This window comes from Sciurus vulgaris (assembly GCF_902686455.1).
Source record: "Sciurus vulgaris genome assembly, chromosome: 6".
Taxonomy (NCBI): domain Eukaryota; kingdom Metazoa; phylum Chordata; class Mammalia; order Rodentia; family Sciuridae; genus Sciurus; species Sciurus vulgaris.
The window spans coordinates 36,949,979-36,966,713 of NC_136466.1; the positions used below are offsets into that span (position 1 = coordinate 36,949,979).

The window sequence follows — 16,735 nt, forward strand, 5'->3', positions numbered from 1 at the left end:
ACAAATGGAGCCAATTAAAAAATAAGAAAAATCAATGGGGTTAACTCCTGGCAGGTTCACTGAAGTCATTGTATAGTTAGGATTTATGGTCATAGGTTTCTCAATTCAGAAGGAAAATTTCTTTAGTATTGCAAGTGCACTAAGGTAAAGTTTGTCTAGTCACTAGTCACTGACCCAAATATGCACATTAATATAGGATTGACTTATAGATGAATCCCACTCCCTCCAATAGGATGACCATCATGACAATTCCAGAGAGGACCAACGGGGGTCAAAAACTCCACCCAGATATGAAGAAAATGAGCACCTGATTGGCAAATACCGTGGAAGGTGAATTCAAACAGCAATAAATTTGGAAACAGCATTGTTTCCTTGGTCATTCTCTGCTTAGAAATGACTATGCACTCTCTCCCTCTCTCTTTTTTTTTTTTTTAAGTTGTCCATGGACCTTTATTTTATTCATATGCAGCACTGAGAATCAAACCCACTGTCTCATACATGTTAGGCAAGTGCTTTACCACTGAGCTACAATCCCAGCCCCACAATTTCTTAAGAGTGTTCTTTGCTCCATCCTTATTTTACTTTCACTCACAATAAAATTCTCTTGCTTGTTTTTGTGTCTGACTGTAAATTTTCTTTAATCAAAACACAAGAATTGAGGTTTGAAGCTTCAGCTCCCCACTCTCCTGTGACACTAGAACTATAGTAGTAACTCTGCCTAGTTAATGAATTCTGATTCATTCCTGCAAGACTACCCTCATAGAGTAAATATCAAACACTTTCTAACACTTCTGAGACTGAAGGTGATGCTATCTTTTTCTTAGCAAGTTTAATAAACTGGCTTTACTAGACTTCTCTTGTGGTCTGGTGTATTGGTGGGGGAGACTTTGACTGCAGGAAATAGAAAGCAAGATGAAGAAAACGTCAAAATAAATGAATTTCAACTGAAGCAAAGGAAAAAAATCGTGACTTGTAAATGGAGGATGTTAGCATGTGTTGTGAGCATGCTATGTCATTAACAGAGACCAAACAAGTTTGTATCTTTCCATAACATCGGAATTTATTGAATAACAATAAATTCACAGACTGTACCACTTTCATCAGTGGCAGTTCACTGAATACTTGCAGGTCACCTGGTTGTCACAACTGGGCAATCATGGGTTTATTCCAATCTTAATTTTTAATATCTGTAGAACTCAAGTCACATGTGACACATGTGTGTTTTACATAAAGGCTAAGAAAGGGTTAGGCAGCCACAGGGGTTCAGAATGCTGAACTGAGAGCAAAGGCAGAGAGCAGATTAGAATACAGATATAACTGTATTATATCTGTAATAACTGTAGGTAGATAAGAATACAAACCATTCAAAGAACTTGTTAAGGGTGCAGGATTATCAAAGAATAGGAACATTTTCTGGGCTAAGTTCCCAATGGATGACACTTTCATAGTGTCAGTTTGAATTGTGAGCTTGGAGTTGGACTTATGTGGTTCCTCACCAGCAGGAGAAATTGCATTTGGCTACAGCTCAAGGACACAAATTTGGAGGTTCCTGACTATGGCAATTTTCCAGGGCAAGGCTCATGACAAATGATCAGGTAATGGAGTCAGACTGCTACTGTGTCCTCTCTCTGGGTGGACAAATGAGGGGTCAAATGAGGGAGTTGATTCATTTGGTGGTCTGGTGTGTTCAATAAACTCATGGGCCTGTTTTTTCTTTTGATATGATTTTGTTATGTTCCTGTATCCAGGTACATCTGGTTAATTTCACAGGTGGTCATTCTTATTAGCACAATTAGTTTATCAGTTTATGCCTTATGGTTGTACCAGATGGTGTTTATTTGTATAAACAAGGTGTGCACTCATTCCACTTCAGCACTTTTAACTCAAAATGGAGTAGCTCATGAGAAATTACTGCTTTACAAAAAGGAGTAACAAAGGTTCAGCCACAGCCTGAAAACTGCTCAGTGCAGAGTAGAGCCTGCTCTCCACAATGTTTCAAAATAAAGGTCATGTTTACATTCCTTTATGTGTAGCAGTAAAGTAAGTGGAGGTTAGAAAGTATGGAGCAATATCTTCAAAAGATGGATTTGATTCGAAAACAAAGTAAATTGATGAGAATCTCATCACACAGAGCACCTTTTCTAACTGAAAACCCAAACCAAGCCTGAGGGGTGGGAGCACCAGTGCCCGAAACTAATCATAATCAGAAGCTTGAAGTAGTCCATCACACACTGTCCCTTTCCAGGAAAGGGAGTTCTAAAGGGTCCTAACACTAGCAGAACCTAATCACGGATTCCCCCTATAGTGTGGACTTACCAACTTAGGTCTTTCTCTCAGGTACTGGAGAGTTAAGATTGGACTCAAAGTCACCATCCATTTAACTTTTAGGTCAGGAAAGTATCTACAAGTTGTTTTAGCAACAAAGGATCTTCTCTCACTCTCCTTCAAAAGGACACTTCGCCCAACGTGGGGCTCGAACCCACGACCCTGAGATTAAGAGTCTCATGCTCTACCGACTGAGCTAGCCGGGCGCCCTGGTGTTACCTTCCTGTTCTGTTGTAGGAGACTGAGATCTACTGGCGGAGGCACACGTAGGCTTTGAGAAGTAACTTCACAAGATTACATAGAACCTACTGTGTGCCAGACTCCATCCTAGGCACTACAGTCTGGGAACCTGAAGCTTACAAATTCCTCGACATGAAAAAAGTTGCAGCACCGGCTTCTGAGGTGAAGAGGAAGACTGATTCCAGCAGCTCCGGAGGCTAAGGTAGAAAGATTCCAAGTTCAAGCCCAGTCTCAGCAATTTAGCGAAACTAAGCAAGTCTGTAAAAGCCTGTCTCAAAATAAAAAACAAAAAGGGCTGCGGATGTGACTCAGTGATTAAGCGTCCTTGGGTTAAAACCCTGGTACAGGAAAAGGCGCGGGGGGCGGGGGGGGACCAAGTAGGTGAGGGATGAGACATGGACTTTTGTTTGGAGGTGTGTTTAGTTTTGCTTTAGTCCTGTTTCATTGCCCATCTTCTTCATAGACAAGGACCGATAAACGCAGACATGTCGCTCTCTGCACATGACAGCTTTCTCTCCGGGCACAGTAAGGATCCCACTGAAAAGGGGAAAAAATCAGACTCCACTAAAAAGATGAAAAACCAGCTTGTTTCCGCCCGGTTTCGAACCGGGGACCTTTCGCGTGTGAGGCGAACGTGATAACCACTACACTACGGAAACTCCGCGAGACAGAGCTTGATTGTCATATTCCTGAAGCTGTAGATACGAGACACTTGCAAGCTGCCAAATGCGGAGTTCCAAGGGAACAAGGGGGCTTCTGCCCGTGTAGAGCCCGCCAAGTTGTGTCCGGTTGCTGTGACCCAACTTCTCAGTCTCAGAAGCTCCTGCAGTTCCTGGCATAGAATATTTTACCCACGAAGGTTTGTGGTTTTGACGCGTTCACATAGACGTCCTCACAGGCGCCGGCCCACCTCCTAAGGAAGTACGGTGTGCACTTGAAGATTTCCACAGAGTAAGTTTCACCTATCCCACCCTGGCATCTCTGTGTCCATCACCCGCTGGGTATTCTGTACATGAATCATGGTCCAGTAATTTCTCCCGCCATTAAAAAATATTTAAATGAAGCATCAAATATTATTTCTATCGTACAAAGAATCTATTTGGCATAGATGCTCTGGGGAACCACTGAGCATCTTTACCAATGCACCCTGGACAGGATTCTTTCAGGTAAAACCAGTCCTGTAAGTTCAAGTCTATCCCTTGTTCTTAAATTGGGATTCCATGAATACAAATCTCGAAGTATTTCTGGTGCGGAGCACGAGTGGCGCACAGCTCAAAAAAGTATTTGTTGAATGAATCAATGACACTTGGAAAATTATCTTTAAGACAATAAATGGGTTTGATTCAAAGTTCAAAGGATACAGAACTACAAGTACGGAAAAGTGTCTTACTGCTTTCATCCTCTCTAGAGAAACTACTAGTATAATTTCATAAAACAATGATAATAAAGGGCCGCTAACCCTTATATCGTTCTTACCATGTGCTAAGCAATGTTCTAACCTATTTACATGAGGTTTACTAATTCTCACAAAACTCGGAGGTAGGAACTATTGAGTAAGCGCAGGAATATAAAGATATCAATTTATTTTACATTCACCCTCTATCCCTTTGGTTATGTTTTTTAACAGATGGTAGTGTGTTCTGCACTTTGTAACTTGGTTTTTGTAAATTTAATAATACATTCTGGAAAGGATTTTTTTTACAGCTAAAGAGCGTTCCACTGTGCGAATACGGATGTAATAACTTGTCACTCTTCCTTTATTAGGGAAGTTCATCCAAACGTTGTGACTGTGACCGGTTGGGAGTTTCTAAAATGGGAGTGGAAAAGCCAATTGTAGTAAGAGGAGGGTGGTACGCCTGGCTCCACTCCCACAGTACTTCTTCAGGCCCCGCCTCCAGATCCGACTCGAAAGGACCCTCTTGAGTGTCAAACAACAAAGTCCTCTGCCTAGAAGGTCCGGAAGTACTTCAGGGCGCTCACCGGGCCTGCCTCTCTCTTTCCGGCATCGGCTGTGGGAAGTCCTTGCTGCACTCGTCCGTGCCTGGCCGGTAGGATGGCGCCTGGCCGATGCGGTCATAGCACCGAGAGCAGACAGCTGCCAAACGCTCCCACTATCCCCTGTAGTTTCTCTCTAGTGGCGGGGGATGGAGGTGGGCAGTCGTTCTGTTCTGTTCGCGTTCCCGACTTCCCTGCATCACAGAGACGTGGGCCTCCACGGTCCTAGCTTCCCGCCCAGTTCCCTAGTGTCTGCTAGAGTGTCTCCTCGCCGTTTCCTGTCGCCCTGGGGCCCCGAGTGGGGGAAGATGGGGGCGTAGCAGGATCGCGGAGGGAACTCGCGAGCTTGGGTGGTGCGCAGACGCCGGAAGTATCGGGAGGGAGGCCGGAAGTTAGGGGGCGGGGCCAGGAAGTGAGGAGGGGCGGGGGTTTATGAGGAGGCCGGGGGAGCGTTGGGGCAGATTTGCACTCAGGGCCACCTGAGGGACTTGTCGGTGGTTCTCAGCTCTGTCCCCTCCACTCGTAGAGACACGGTTGTCGTCTGGGAGTAGGGAACTCTTTGGAGGGGTGGGTTGTCGGGAGGACATTTCTCTGGCAGCGCTTGAGGCAAGGTGTGGAGGGGCAGGACTGGGGGTGGGGCCGGGTCGCCAGGGCGTCTGTGAGGGAAGACCCCCGCCCCCCCCGAGCCCCCCACCGCACATCTACACTGGCTGACTGGACACTAAGATGGCTGCCGTTGCCATGACACCCAACCCTGTGCAGACCCTTCAGGAGGAGGCGGTGTGCGCCATCTGCCTCGATTACTTCACGGACCCGGTGTCCATCGGCTGCGGGCACAACTTCTGCCGAGTGTGTGTAACCCAGTTGTGGGGTGGGGAGGATGAGGAGGACAGGGATGAGTTGGACCGGGAGGAGGAGGAGGAGGACGGAGAGGAGGAGGAAGTGGAGGCTGTGGGTGCCGGCGGGGGGTGGGACACCCCCATGCGGGACGAAGATTATGAGGGCGACATGGAGGAGGAGGTCGAGGAGGAAGAGGAGGGTGTGTTCTGGACCGGTGGCATGGGTGGGTCCAACTGGGACAACATGGACTACGTGTGGGAGGAGGAGGACGAGGAGGAAGACCTGCACTACTATTTGGGGGACATGGAGGACCTGAGGGGGGAGGACGAGGAGGATGAGGAGGAAGTGCTGGAGGAGGACGAGGAAGAGGAGCTAGACCCCGTCACCCCACTGCCCCCGCCTCCAGCCCCTCGGAGGTGCTTCACCTGTCCCCAGTGCCGAAAGAGCTTTCCTCGGCGGAGCTTCCGCCCCAACCTGCAGCTGGCCAACATGGTTCAGGTGATTCGGCAGATGCACCCAACCCCTGGTCGAGGGAGCCGTGTGAATGAGCAGGGCATCTGTCCCAAACACCAAGAAGCCCTCAAGTTGTTCTGCGAGGTGGATGAAGAAGCTATCTGTGTGGTGTGCCGAGAATCTAGGAGCCACAAACAGCACAGCGTGGTCCCACTGGAGGAGGTGGTACAGGAGTACAAGGTGAGAGAAATAAAGAGCGCAGATGGAGTTTAGTGAGGTTAGAGAAGTCCTAAGGGGAACTGGGAAAAGGAAACATCTGTACCTCTCAGAGTACCTCGTGTTCTGGCCAGCTGATTTTCCCACTCCAAGCATAGGCACCAGGGTGAGTTAGAATTAGAAGACTCCTGTACACAGACAAAGCATACACAGTGAAGCAGACCTAGGAAGCAGATACGGCAAAGCCAGTGATGCCAGATCATGGGCTTCATCTTCTGGGAAGCAGGGCACTGGTTTTCATACCTCCATTGTTGCTAAGTGTAGAGGTGCAAGTGGCAGGTCTGCAAGACTTTACTAGCAGTCTTGTTTTCTTGTGGGTGAGTCTTAAGTCTGTTCTTGACTGAGTCCCTTGGGGTGGAAAGAAATGGGACTTCAAAGAACAAGGAAGGACTCTGAATGAAACAGGAACATAGAAATATTAGTGTCAGATCCCCTAGCACTTGCCTCCTGTTGGTTCCATACCTACCCCGGGTATGGCTTGGTTCCCACCTCAAGGACTTTGGTTGGCTCTGCACAGGTCTGTTGTACTGACCGGAAAGAGAATGACTTTTAAGACAGAAGATCTAGTTCTGCCTCACTCTCAAATCTTGCTCATGTCTCTTGAGTATCTTTGAACTTTAATTTCTCCAGAATTGATAGTTAATATTTACTGGGCACTTACTATGTAAATTGGGCACTTTTCATGGATTATCACTTAAAACTTAAAATCATTCTGTAAGTTTGATAGATTTTCCATTTTCATTTTACAATTTGGGAAACATTCAGGAAGGTATAAGTACTGTATAGTGGGCCACACAGCTTTAGCAAATTGTGGATTTGGTTATGGCCGTCCCTCTCCCTGGGGTCTACCTGTGACAACGTCATCACCATTTGTATGTTTGTTTTTAGTTTGACTTTTCTGACATGTGAACTTTCTTCTTGTGCTAATTTTACTTTGATTAAGGTCTTGTTCCCTACCTCGAATCCTAACTCTCAGGTGAAAAGAGATTTTTCTGGGAGATACCCAGCACAAATCGCATTGCCTTTTTTTGGCACTGGGGTTGAACCAAGGGGCACTTTACCACTGAACTACATCCCTAGCCCTTTTTATTTTGAGACAGGATTCTTGCCAAGTTGCTTAAAACTTTGCCAAGTTGCTGAGGCTGACCTCTAACTTAGGATCCTCCTGTCTCAGCCTTCCTAGTTACTGGAATTACAGGCGAGCAACACTGTGCCAGGCCAAATACCACAATTTTGTAATGGCCTGGGTGGATTTGAAGCAGTGGAACCAGGAGGAAGAGAGGGTAGCCTCTGTAGTCTGCACAAAACTTTGTTTTATAACTTGTGTTTTTATACCCACTCGTGATTCCTTCAGCAACTTCATTTAGGGTTTGTTATCATTACCTCACTTTTAGAGTAATAACTCCGAGTGTTACAGTTAAGACAAACCTACCAAAAAAAAAAAAAAAAAAAAAAAAAAACAAGAACCTCAAATAACACAGAGTGCTGCTATTGGAGGAGGGCCTCATCTCCTTGAACAGTGTTTGTCAAACCTGATTATTAGTTACCAGAGGAAGTTTTCAAAAGTACAGTGGGCAGGGGCATGGTGGTGCATAAACATAGGCACAAGGATTGCAGGGTCTGGGCTACTTTTGGCAATTTAGTGAGATCCTGTCTCAAAATAAAAAACTAAAACTAAAAACTGAGTATGTAGCTCTGTGATAGAGAACCACTTGGTTTACTTTCCAATACTGCAAAAAAAAAAAAGTATAGGGGTTCCTACCACTAGAGATTCTGAAACAGGTGGGGTACCGTGGTGCACATGTATAATCCCAGCAACTCAGGAGGCTGAGGCAGGAGGATTGTAAGTTTGAGGCCAGCCTCAGCAACTTAGTGAGGTCTTAAGCAACTTAGAACCCTGTCTCAGAATAAAAAATAAAAAGGGCTAGGATTGTAGCTCAGTGGTAAATTGCCCCTGGGTTTAATTCCCAGTACCAAAAAAAGAAGAGAGGCTCTGAATCAATGAGGAGAATATCTTCCTCACAAGCACAGGGTCCTGGGTTCAATCCCCAACACCGCAAAAAAAAGAAAGAAAAGGAGAATATCTTTAGAAAGCTTAGCCTAGAGGGAATTGCTGCCCATTAAGCCCTGTCTTTTAAGGGTTGATTGTGGAAGGTTTGTGTCTTCCCCCTGACCCCTTTTTGGTACTAGGTTTAAAACCAGGGGTACTTTACCACTGAGCTATATCTCCAGCCCTTTTTATTTTTTATTGAGACAGGGTCTTATTAACTTGCCAAGGCTGGCTTTGAACTTGGAATTCTCCTACCTCAAGCTTCCAAGTAGCTGGGATTTTGGTATGGGGCAGGGTTCTCAGGCATGTCCTTCTCTTTTATATCCTCTCAGCTCCTGATTAGCTGAACCTGTCATACGATGTGTGGTCACTTTGTTAACCAGAACCTAGGGTGAAGTGTCCATGGTCATTCCACACATTTTCCCTTCATCCTTAAGCTGTAGCACCCTTCCAAAGAGCTTTTGAAACACAATTTTAATTTGTGTTAACCACATCTGTTGAATGCCTGCTGCTGCCAGAAATTCTTGTACTAGGTTCTGAAGTGGATGAGGAGTTAAAAGAAGTTATAATCCTTCTCCTTGATCAATTTATCAGGCTCTACTGTTTGGAAAGCCAGATGAACACATTTAGTCTGACTTAACTAAACAGCAAATATAGATACATTTTATTATGTAAATCTAATTCAAGTGATTCCTTTTCTGGCTTAGATTATTTTATAGGTGGTTAGTTTTATTCTTTACAGATATACACATGCTTTACAGATATACACATGCACAGTGTTGTTTTGTAGAAATAGTTATTAAATGGATAATAACAAATGATGTATAAGTTAAACCCCTAAAAAGTGAAATGTCCTTGAAAATTTCTCTTAAATAATACTCTGTTTGGATTTGTGCTTAAGAATTTTTTTTTGAGGGCTGGGGATATAGCTCAGTTGGTAGAGTGCTGGCCTTGCAAGCACAAGGCCCTGGGTTTAATCCCCAGCACCACAAGAAAAAAAAAAAAAAAAGAATTTTTTTGTCATTGATTTACGGAAAATATTAAATCGTAAGTTTAAGTAGTATAAATTCTGAATTAATGGAGTAAAAATACTGATTGTACAGTAGAGAAATATAAGTTGGTTGTGGTTACACCTGTAATTTCAGCTACTGGGTGGCTGAGGCAGGAGGATCAAAAATTTTAGGCCAGCCTTGGTAACTTAGACCTTGTCTCAAAATAGGAAAAGGGCTGGGGACGTAGCTCAGTATTTATAGTGTCCCTGTGTTTAATCCCCATTACAGGTGTGTGAGGGAGTAATATCAAAATGCATAATTTTGTGTAGTTTTTGCTATTTTCATGTTATGGAAGGACTGCCATTTTATTGTTACCATAATTTTTTTTTCTTCAAACGCTTGTGCAACAACTGCCTTTTGTAATCTGGGTCTGTAACCTCTTTAGTTCAAGGATCATTACCAGGATATTACTGGCATCTGACAACAGATAGCAAATACTAGGTAGCATTTGCAGGTCTTTGACCACATGCCAGAAACTGTGCTAAGTATACTGTTCGTGGGGCAGATTCTATCTTCATTTTTAAGCTGAGGAAACTAGAAGTGTGACTTGCCTCAGATCACCCAACTATATTCAGGTCCTGGTTGGAGTATAGGCTTAAGATTTTCCACCCTGTATTATCCCCTCAGGAAAAGGAGGGAGCGAGGCAGAAATATAAGACATAAAAAAAAGAAAAAGAGAGAGAGCAAATAAGTTGGACTTATTCACTCATTCTGGTGTCTCTAATAGCCCTTTAAAGACAGACTCAGAGCCAGGCATGATGGCACATACCTACTCAGGAGGCTGAGGTAGGAGACCAGCTTGAACAACTTAGAACCTGTCTCAAAATTAAAAAAAAAAAAAAAAAAAAAAAGGTGGGGGGCTGGGGGGCTGGGATCTTAGCTCAGTGGTGGTGTGCCTCTGGGTTCAATCCCCAGTATGGAAAGGATGGGGGGCAGGGGAAGGAAAGGAAAAGACTCAGTTATAAATTAGTAGAACACAAACACTTATCTGCCTAATTGCTGTGAAAGTTAATAACTTTAGAGAAGAAAGGGTTTTTGCCTTCCATTTAGCAAGTGATTGACTGTTAAAGAAAGCAAACAGAAGGATAGAAATTAAGTAAAGTGGGGAGGGGATTGTACAGTGTCTGGTGGGGAGGCATACTTGTGGGAAGTAATGTAAAGGCTTTATTCCAGGTCCTTTGGGATCACAGAGGAAGTTGGACAGGAAGAACCAAGGGCTTAGTCAGGGTGCTGGGTTTTAAAGGAAGAATGCCTTGGGCTAGGTGGAGAAGGATAATCCCAGGCAGGGGAACAGCAAGAAATTATACTCAGCTTGGGAGGCTGAAGCAGGAGGATCACAAGTTCAAAATCAGCCTCAGCAATTTAGCGAGGCCCTAAGTAACTTAGCAAGATCTTATTTCAAAATAAAAATAAAAAGGGGTAGGGATGTAGTTCAGTGGTTAAGCACCTCTGGGTTTAATTCCCCGTACCAAAAAATAGAAAGAAAAAAAAGAAAAGATTCAGGAAAAGATAAGTACTTTTATGTGACTAAATGTAAGACTGTCGAAGGGATGAGGTGAGGTAGAAATGTAGGGTCAGTGTTTTGGATGGTGGATTTCCAAAGGTCAATGTTTTGGAAATCCACCATTTCCAAAACACTGAAAGATTCTTAACATGGGTACAAAATAATCAGAAAGGTATTCAGAGATGAAGATGACTTATAAGGAGGAAAGGACACTCATGCAAAGACTTCCATGTGTTGAGGGGCTCAAGCCATGTCCACCCTAACTATTGATTGTAGAGCTCTGTAGCCATAGGACCTCCTCTTTGGAGGATTGGAGGCCTTTGTCATCATTGAGAGAAGACAGGAGAAAGGGGTTTACTTGACACCTAAGGTGGGGATATCAGGCTCTGAAGTACAACACCCACCTCTAACTTTCTCTTTCCCATTCCCTCAGACCAAACTGCAGGGGCATGTGGAACCTCTTAGGAAGCACCTGGAGGCTGTGCAGAAGATGAAGGCCAAGGAGGAGAGGCGGGTGACAGAGCTGAAGGTGGGTAGATGTCCTTGAAAGGGCTGACTGGTTCTATGGTCAGGGCAAGGAAGATGAGCCTGCTCATGTCCACAGGTGATGACCAGATCCCCTGAAAAGGGGACAGCCAAATGTGGGAGAGGTGTAAATACTTTCCCAGGGACACGAGGTGATACGGGGATGGGAGGGAGCACAAGGTGCTGTGAGAAGACATGTTCCTTCCTAGATTCTAAAATGGAGCGAAAATAGATGCCTGGGTTGGGAAGGCTGGGTACCTGGCCCACGGCTTCAGAGCAAAGCTTTCTACTTAGACACCTAATTCTCAACACTATATGGCATAGAGGGCAAAAGGGGGAAATCCCACACAGTAGCTGTGAGAGAAGCCCCAGTCTCAGCGTAGATGTAGATGGTAGGCAGAGCATCCCTGATGGTGAAGGGATGCGATCCTGGGAGGTTTGTCCCAGAAGAGGGCCGAGGTGTGGAAGGAAACGGAGGAATTAGTGAATGTTAGCATTGCAGAGACTGATATTTCCTAGTTCAGTGTTACTTGCCCTTTTTCATTATTGCTGACCCCTCCCTAAAGAGTCATATTTTTCACCTACTTGCCACTTCCCAACCCTCTGCCTGTTTTTATGAGGGCAGCAAGTCCTGTTGGGATGGACTAGCACTGAGATTCAAAAACCAAACTAGGATATCTTCTGTCCCTCTTCCCTTCCCTCCCAGTATGCACTTCCCCAGCCAGCGTCTGGGCTTTGTCACTTTGAAGACCCATATTCATTGCTGTCTAGTCTGAGAGTTAAAGAGCCATCTTGTGTCTGTCCATATTGATACTTTGGGGGTCTCTAGAATATAGAGAGGTGCCAGGGCCTGAGTATCTTTGGGCAGAGAGGAGAACTGATGGATGGCTGCTTCCCTCACCCACTTGTCCTGCCAGTATCCCCTCCCCACTCTGGCCAGTTATTTTTGCCCAGAGAATGGCTCCAACTGATAGTCATGGGTGAAAAGTGTGCCCATCACCCAGGATGGTCCCAGCTCAAGCAAATAGGATAGAACTAAGCAAGAGGGGTTTCCCCCCCCTTCAGTTGTTATAGGATATTAAGTACAGTTGGCCCTTTGTATCTGTGCATTAAATATCTATGCTTTCACCCAACTTTGGATTCAAAGTATGTGGAAAAGGAAAAAGGAAAAAATTATTTGGGAAAAAAAATTGCATCTGTATTGAACATGCATGATATTCTTCCTTTGTCATTATTGCCCAAACAATATAATAGAACAGTTATTTGCAGAGCATTTACATTAGGTAATATAAGTAATCTAGAGATGTTTAAAATATATGAGAGTGTATGTGTAGGTTATATGCAAATAGTATTTTATGTAAGGGCCCGAAGCTTGGGGAATTTGGGATCTTGGAACCAACTCCCCTTGAATATCTAGGGTACCTTCATAATATCCTTGATTTTGCTTCTTGGCTCATAAAGTGTAAAATACTACCCAATCTTTACTGAAGAGGTTTGCTGATTACTGATCTAGAGCACTTAGGTAACTTTTCTAAGGTCACTGAATAGCAACATATGAGAACCCTAAGTTTTTGTCTTGATTCCTGAATTATCTTACTTATTGATGTCAAAAAATTCTTACCAGGTACCTACTTTTCAGTTGACACTTTGCAGGATCTGATGACAACTTAGCAAACAAAGACACAGGAATTGGTCATAACCCTTGATGGTGGGAGCTTAAGTGCAGCTGGGGAGAATAATTTTAAAAGATACTTCATTGTAAACATAACATTTCCAATACTGTATATGCCATGGAAAGATAACAGTGATATTTATGGAGATGATGCTGATTAAATCTGGAGGAAAGAGAAAGCTTCTCTCAGAATATGTAAGCTTAGACCTGACCTGAAGGACAAGTCAGGTTAGGTAGACAAGGTAGAGATAAGCCTTCAGAAGTTGGTGCCAGGGAAGGAGATGGAACTCTGATACCTAGGTCTTTCTTGGACTTGAGGAACATAAAGCTCCTTTGCCTTGGATTGAGAGACAGCAGTTAGAAAACAGGATATTTACTTTTCTATATGTTTAGTGATATCTCCCATCCCCTTTGCATCATTGCAGAGCCAGATGAAGGCAGAGCTGGCAGCTGTGGCCTCAGAGTTTGGGCGACTCACACGGTTTCTGGCTGAAGAGCAGGCAGGGCTTGAACGGCGCCTCCGAGAGATGCATGAAGCTCAGTTGGAACGTGCTGGAACAGTGGCCAGCCGCCTTGCCGAACAGGCTGCCCAGCTGAGCCGCCTGCTGGCTGAGGCTCAGGAGCGGAGTCAGCAGGGGGGCCTAAGACTGCTACAGGTGAGCACTGTGCTCCTTTCAATCCTGCCTCTCAACTCCCCAGCTCCCTATTTGCCCTGTTAGGCTGTGTCCACCATACCCCTGCCTAGAGCTGCCTCCTCTTACCGGAAGAACCCACAACAATTTTTAACCTGAAGACCAAAAGTGTTTTTTGAGGCGGAGACAATGTTGAACAGTTATACCTAATGAAAGGAAGATTTAGCTGTAGAAGGAGGGGTTTAAATGAGAGTTGAGGAATGAATTTTTAGCAGTGACATTCTAAAAAAGGTGCCCAAATCATATTATGAAAATTCTGTTACTGGGCTTTCAGCAGGATGAGATGTTAGATAAAGTCAGACAGGATGTCTGATAAGACATGCGTGTTTATTGAGGGTCTTGAGGGTCCTGCTTCTCCCTTCCTGTTCAAGTTCAGACCTTTCTCTGGCTGGAGATTGGGAGAAAGCAATGGTCTCTGTCCAGCTGACATTCTCTTTGTCTCTTTCTCCCTCTCCCTCTCTTTTTGTTTCTGTTATTCCCAGGACATCAAGGAGACTTTCAATAGGTGTGTTCCCACTTTACCCTTTGTGACCCAGTGATATCTGGTTCCCCATCCCTGCCTCTCTTGGGTATCCCTTTCCTCTCCTTCCTTCCCCAGGACCTGAGTTTCTGCCTCCTGGACCCTCCTCTCCTTCCCCTCAGCTTCTACTCTTCCCTCCGGGAATATCATGGTCCCACCCCCTGCCCGGTCCCCTTCCTCCAGGTGTGAAGAGGTACAGCTGCAGCCCCCAGAGATCTGGTCCCCTGACCCGTGCCAACCCCATAGCCATGACTTCCTGACAGATGCCATCGTGAGGAAAATGAGCCGGATGTTCTGTCAGGCTGCGAGAGGTAGGGAGGTCACCTGTATGACCTTCCTTTGCCTTTCCCTTCAAAGACCTGAGATTGGGTTCTGAGGGAATTTGGGCTGTAGGGGTTAGTGCAGGGAGCTAAGGTGGTTCAGGCTATAGGTAGACCACACTGAAGTTTCAAGCCAAGAACAGCTTCTGTCATACCCAGGTAGGTTTTGGGGGTGGAGGTGGGGACAGGACAGATGAGGTGGCAAGAACAGCCAGGGACAGGGATAATGGCTATCAGGTTTCCTGGGAATGAGATTGGAGAAAGGGGTGGAACCCATGGGAACATGAACCTGTCCTCTAGGATGATATGGGGAGGAGCTGAGGAGAGCTAGATGGGGTCATTGGGGGGTTGGGGGGAGAAGGAAAGTACAGCAGGAAAGACTGAACCTGTGGAGTTGGTTCCTGATGGAGAATAGTGTTCCAGCCCTGGCGTATTTGTCCTCCCTCCTTCCAAGTGGACCTGACGCTGGATCCTGACACGGCTCACCCAGCCCTGATGCTGTCCCCTGACCGCCGGGGGGTCCGCCTGGCAGAACGGCGGCAAGAGGTTGCTGACCATCCCAAGCGCTTCTCGGCTGACTGCTGCGTACTGGGGGCCCAGGGCTTCCGCTCTGGTCGGCACTACTGGGAGGTAGAGGTGGGCGGGCGGCGGGGCTGGGCGGTGGGTGCTGCCCGTGAATCAACCCATCATAAAGAAAAGGTGGGCTCCGGGGGGTCCTCTCTGGGCAGCGGGGATGCCAGCTCCTCACGCCATCACCATCGCCGTCGACGGCTCCATCTGCCCCAGCAGCCCCTGCTCCAGCGGGAAGTGTGGTGCGTGGGCACCAACGGCAAACGCTACCAGGCACAGAGCTCAACAGAGCAGACACTGCTGAGTCCAAGTGAGAAACCACGGCGCTTTGGTGTATACCTGGACTATGAGGCCGGGCGCCTGGGCTTCTACAATGCGGAGACTCTAGCCCACGTACATACGTTCTCAGCTGCCTTCCTGGGCGAGCGTGTCTTCCCTTTCTTCCGGGTGCTATCCAAGGGCACCCGCATCAAGCTTTGCCCTTGATCAGCCTACCACCCGCAGGGGCCCCTCTGGTCAGCACTGGGGGGGCGGGTGGTGGTGGATGGTGGCCCATAAGTTTGGGGCTGAAAGGCTCCTCCCACGTTTGTTACTGCGTTGCTTCCTGCTCCCCCTTGACCCCAGGCCCCTGCTTCTCCCTCTAGGAGCCTAAAGAACCTTCCTGGCCTCAAGCTCGGCCTACTCTCACCTACTGTCTGTCCAACAGGTCTGCATGGGTCCCTGATAATGAGAACAGCTGCCTGGTCTTCCCTTCCTGTCTGCCTAGCCCAGTCCAGCCCTGGGGTCTAACTTTGGGGGATGAGAACTGATTGTAATTTTATTCCTTTTTTCCCCACCCCTACTCTTAAACCTTTTCAGTTCTGAGGCTGGAGGGTTTGGGCAAGACTCATAACATCCCCATTCCAATTCCATCTTCTGGTGCAATTTTTAGCTAAGGATTTGGAAGTTGTTTCAGGGAGGCAGGCTGGGCAAAAGGGTAGAGCTGGGTAAAGAAATGTCTACTCTCCTGGGGAAATTGGAGGGATTCTAAAACTTTCCTTCCATCCCCAATTTCTACCTCCATAGACCGGCCAGAATTTAGCTTCAGTGAGAGATCTGGGATGGTCAACATGATTGAAACTACATACCATTACATCACCCAATAAATTATTTTCTCCCCCTTTTCCAACACTGAATCTAGGAGCAAAGCTCAACTCACCCTACCCCTGTCTTTTCACACTGCCAGGCTTCTTTAACCCTTTGTTCAATGGAGTTACTTTTGTCAGTTTCCAGCCTTTCCCCATTCTTTTGTTTCCTCCATTTGGCAAAGCCTGATGGGGAGCCTGGGGACAGGGACAGGGGTTTGGATCCCCGGGAGGAGAGCCTTGGGTATAATCTATTTTTCTAGTAACCCCTTGCCTTCTGTCACTTATCAGCTTTTGCCCTCTGCTTTGATGGCCGAGGTCAATTCATGTTCTTGGGGGAAAGGGAAGGTGGATTGTGTTGCAGAAATAAAAATGTTTATTTCCTTCTTTTGTGGAGTCCATCTCTCTAGATGAGCAGAGATGAGGATGCAAATGACAAGTGGTTTCTTTCCCCAGTAAGTTGTAGAACTGAAGAGTGCTCTTTCCTTTTTCAACAAAGATTGGGGTATAAATTTTCTATCTGAACACTCCATTCACTGGCACAACATTCAAAATGTGTTTGAAGATCACCTGCCAC

At 46.0% G+C, this 16,735-nt stretch overlaps 1 protein-coding gene across 3 annotated transcripts; it reads left to right on the forward strand.

The window, feature by feature from the left end:
- Window positions 1-4,983: 4,983 nt before the first annotated feature.
- On the forward strand, window positions 4,984-16,545 carry TRIM41 (tripartite motif containing 41). Of its 3 annotated transcripts, XM_079144153.1 has the most exons (7): window positions 4,984-6,093; window positions 11,169-11,264; window positions 13,358-13,588; window positions 14,107-14,129; window positions 14,328-14,455; window positions 14,919-15,094; window positions 15,193-15,481. In XM_079144153.1, exons 1-7 carry the CDS (start codon window positions 5,287-5,289, stop codon window positions 15,346-15,348), a joined length of 1,617 nt encoding a protein of 538 aa, XP_079000279.1. In that variant the 5' UTR covers window positions 4,984-5,286; the 3' UTR covers window positions 15,349-15,481. The 3 variants fall into 3 exon arrangements, with proteins under 3 accessions (XP_079000279.1, XP_079000278.1, XP_079000280.1); XM_079144152.1 differs by having other exon boundaries at window positions 14,919-16,545; XM_079144154.1 differs by lacking the exons at window positions 14,919-15,094; window positions 15,193-15,481 and having other exon boundaries at window positions 14,223-14,331.
- The last annotated feature ends 190 nt before the right edge of the window (window positions 16,546-16,735 follow it).